The 3,427-nt window shown below is 35.2% G+C and overlaps 1 protein-coding gene across 1 annotated transcript in view; it reads right to left on the reverse strand.

Moving 5' to 3' along the window:
• Positions 1 to 400: 400 nt before the first annotated feature.
• The window catches only part of Rad1 (RAD1 checkpoint DNA exonuclease), a 5,224-nt gene continuing 2,197 nt past the window's right edge, over positions 401 to 3,427 (reverse strand). The window contains exons 4-6 of the mRNA XM_010605438.2: positions 2,145 to 2,403; positions 1,510 to 1,608; positions 401 to 1,200 (exon numbers count right to left, since the gene is read on the reverse strand). Coding sequence (XP_010603740.1) covers positions 1,017 to 1,200; positions 1,510 to 1,608; positions 2,145 to 2,403 — 542 coding nt within the window. The 3' untranslated portion in view covers positions 401 to 1,016. The remainder of the gene's footprint in view (positions 1,201 to 1,509; positions 1,609 to 2,144; positions 2,404 to 3,427) is intronic.

Consider the following 3,427-nt stretch of genomic DNA (forward strand, 5'->3'; position numbering starts at 1 on the left):
CAGGAGAGTACAAAAATCACGTAATAACTGGTGTTCTATATGCTGGTTTGGTCAAGGAGCTGTTATAGGAAAATGGAAAGAACTTACTTCATCAAGTAGTTCTGAAAAGAAAATCTGTAACTCTGAAGACTGCTTATTATAACCTATCATAGATTTCTTCAAAAAGTGTATTTAAAAAATAAATCACGTAAAGAATTATAAAGATTGGTTTGGTGATGCTTTAACTTCAGAATGTTTGTGAGGAAAATATATATAAAACCTACCACCTCTGAGCCGAGTATGGTGGTACATACCTCTAATTTCAGCTAGTTGGGAGGCTGAGGCAGGAGGATCCCAAGTTAAGGGTCAGCCTGTCTCAAAAAAGTAATGAGGATGTAGCTCAGTGAGGCCCTGGGTTTAATATCCCATACTACCAAAAACAACAAAAGAATGTAAACACCTCAATGCAATTAAATACTATTAAAATGATAGTTCCCAAACTCTGGCACACATCAAACTTTCCTTGAGAAAGTTTAGATTGCTGATGCCACCCCCAGAGTTTCTGACACATTTCCAGATGATTCTGACAGTGGTCTGAGCAGGACACTTTGTGAACGAGTCCGTTTTCTGATCTAGTCTCCAGAATTCAAATTAACAGGCCATTTCCAGATGTCTGCTTTTTCTAACAGTAAATAAATAAAAAGATCATTTCAGATATGCCACCATCAAACTTGAAACGTTTAGAACCTTGAAATGTTCTACTTAAATAGAACATATAATTTATTTATCTTGACTCAATGATTGTCATGAGTGCAAAACAGAAGCACAGAATAGTTCATTAAGGTGGATAATGTATGACTACAAGAAAACATTCATTTATAAAATATATAGCAATTGTTAGCACACTGGGACCTTGCTCCTACCTTCTCTATGCCCCTTCCCTGTAGAAAATACAACAGGAACTCATGAGTATTGTTTTCAGAATGCGAATACAACTTATTATCAATGTACATAAATATCACAGTGAATTCTAGTACTCAGGACTCAGGTTCTGGAATGTCTTCATCTGGGGAACAGTAATAGTCCACAAAACATACTTGTCCATCTTCATTTCTAATCATATACTGTAATGAGAGGAATCCTCGGTTATCTGTCCTGATAGATACCTTACATGATAAAACTAATGCCTTTGTAGAGGGTTTCAGTAAGGAAATCTTGTACCTGTACAAGAGTAAATAAAAAGTCATTTGTTATTTGGATGTAAAACACAGTGCTTGTAACTCCAAGTATAGAACAAAAATTAGCCAAGAACTACTGAATAGCAAATATGAGAATAAAATCAAATATTTATCCAATTTCTAATACCGTCTCTTGCTTTTTTTATTCATCCACTACTATAACCCCAAATCTCCAAGTAAATCAAGCATCCTGCCACTCATTTTAAATATTATGCAATTTTATTAACAGATTGAAATTTGGTATTTAACCTTACTGTTCTCACCAATGGCAATCTCTATTTTAAGAACTGACCTGTTCACCTGGGTCTGATTACAGTGAAATGCTTCCATCAAATCACAATCTTTGGGATAGTCAAGGTGGGAGCTTCCTGCGTTTCCAAAAGTAGATAACCTACAGTAGAAAATGAGCAAGTCACTTATTCACTGGTCTAACAATAAACAATACTAGGATCCAAATAAATAAAGCATTTGCTTCAGGAGCTTATTCTGGTGGGTGAATTGGACATATAAATGTTTAGAGTGGTGGCATAAGCCTGTAAATCCCAGCCCTTGGGACCTGAGGCAGGAGGATCACTGTGAGTTCAAGGCCACTATCAGCTTTTCCAAACATTTAAACCCAATATTTCTCAATAGTTCTGATCTAAAACAGTAAGTAGTACAACAATGAAAAGACCACTAGTTTATGAATTACAAAACTAGGTTTCTCAACTACAAACCAACACGGCCTAACTACAAAATCCTAAATAGTGAGTTATTCCTCTAGGTTTTAAGGCTCTTGATCTATAAAATTATGAATACAGAATAAAAACTCTCAAACTTCTGAAAAATTCTAGGAACTTAGATTAGAATTCCACAAACTAAACAAATGTATAACTGGGGAGACTGAGTAGTAACCACATGCACTATAAATGCGCTGCTTTCAAGTACCGGAAATATGGCTTGTCAGGCGATATTGTGATCTGTAGGACCTCACTTGTCATATCCAATTCAGAAAATGCTTCACGGAGTCCCTCTGACTGCAGAATAATTTTACTGATAACATTGGTGGTGCAGAAATCAAAATCCAAAGTTTCCTGGGGCTCTTGAGTATTGATTTTACAGACCGTCACCACTCCACCTTCTTCCAGAAATAGCATCAAAGGGTGACCATATCCTTGGTAACACATCCGAAGTGCAGTTAAAGTCCCTGCAATGGAAAGAATTCAGCTTTAAGGTTCTTGATTTAGCTTCTCCAAATAACATATAAAATCCATCAAAAATAATTTATTCTGACAAATTTCTTAAAAGAAGTTTCTAGAATAACTGCAGGAAAACTGGGAATCAGAACAAAATTTAACTAGTAATTTTCAGCTTACCAAAAGTGTCTCAGCAATTGTTTAGTGATCTCATTTTAAAATCTGCCAAAAAAACCTAAACATCAGAAAAACTTCTATAAATATTTTAATACTAAATTTATCGAGACATCATGGGATTAATACAAGAGAAATTTGGCTTCTACAATTATAAGAGGTGCTCGAAGTGGTGGCCATTAGCTTCCTGACATTTATTAGCACAGCAAACTACTAAAGTGTATATACCCTTTTTTGGCAATCTCTCTCTCTCTCTGTCTCTGTCTCTCTCTCCCTGTCTCACTCTGTATAGAATTTCAGGATGGGGACTGTAAAAAAAGGCTAGTAACAGAATGGTTGCCAAATAGGCTATGCTGTTTCTTGAAAGCTCAGTCTGTGCAAGAAGTAAACTGCTTTCATATTGTTTTGTATTTCCTGTGTATTCCCTGTGATAAAGATTCTTTCAACCTCTCCTATTGGGAGACAGTCTTTAAATTTTCTCAGGTTTTAAGATCATATTGGGAACAGAAGAGAGGGTGTCTAATGCCAGTGTGAATTTTAACATATCAAATCAGAAATGGCAAGAAGGAAAATAACAAAATATCACAGCTCCCCTTTCTCAGTGGATAGAGCTGGTGTAAGGAATGAGGTAAGGTAGAACCTTTTAGAAAAAAAAAGTTGGGAGGCAACTTTATTAGAAAATATGTAATAGTGGAACTGTCAGTGCAAAATTAAATATATTTTCTAGAGCTGTAACTGAATTTTCCCTGGCTAATATTCAAGTTACTTTTCTATAAAATAATTATTTTTTTAGGGATTCCTTGTAGTTTTATACCAACTGAATTTCATCATTTCTAAAAACAATTCCCCAAGCCATTAAAA

The sequence above is a fragment of the Fukomys damarensis genome, unplaced genomic scaffold (genome assembly GCF_012274545.1).
Source record: "Fukomys damarensis isolate Sample0158 unplaced genomic scaffold, DMR_v1.0_HiC HiC_scaffold_1, whole genome shotgun sequence".
Classification (NCBI taxonomy): Eukaryota; Metazoa; Chordata; class Mammalia; order Rodentia; family Bathyergidae; genus Fukomys; species Fukomys damarensis.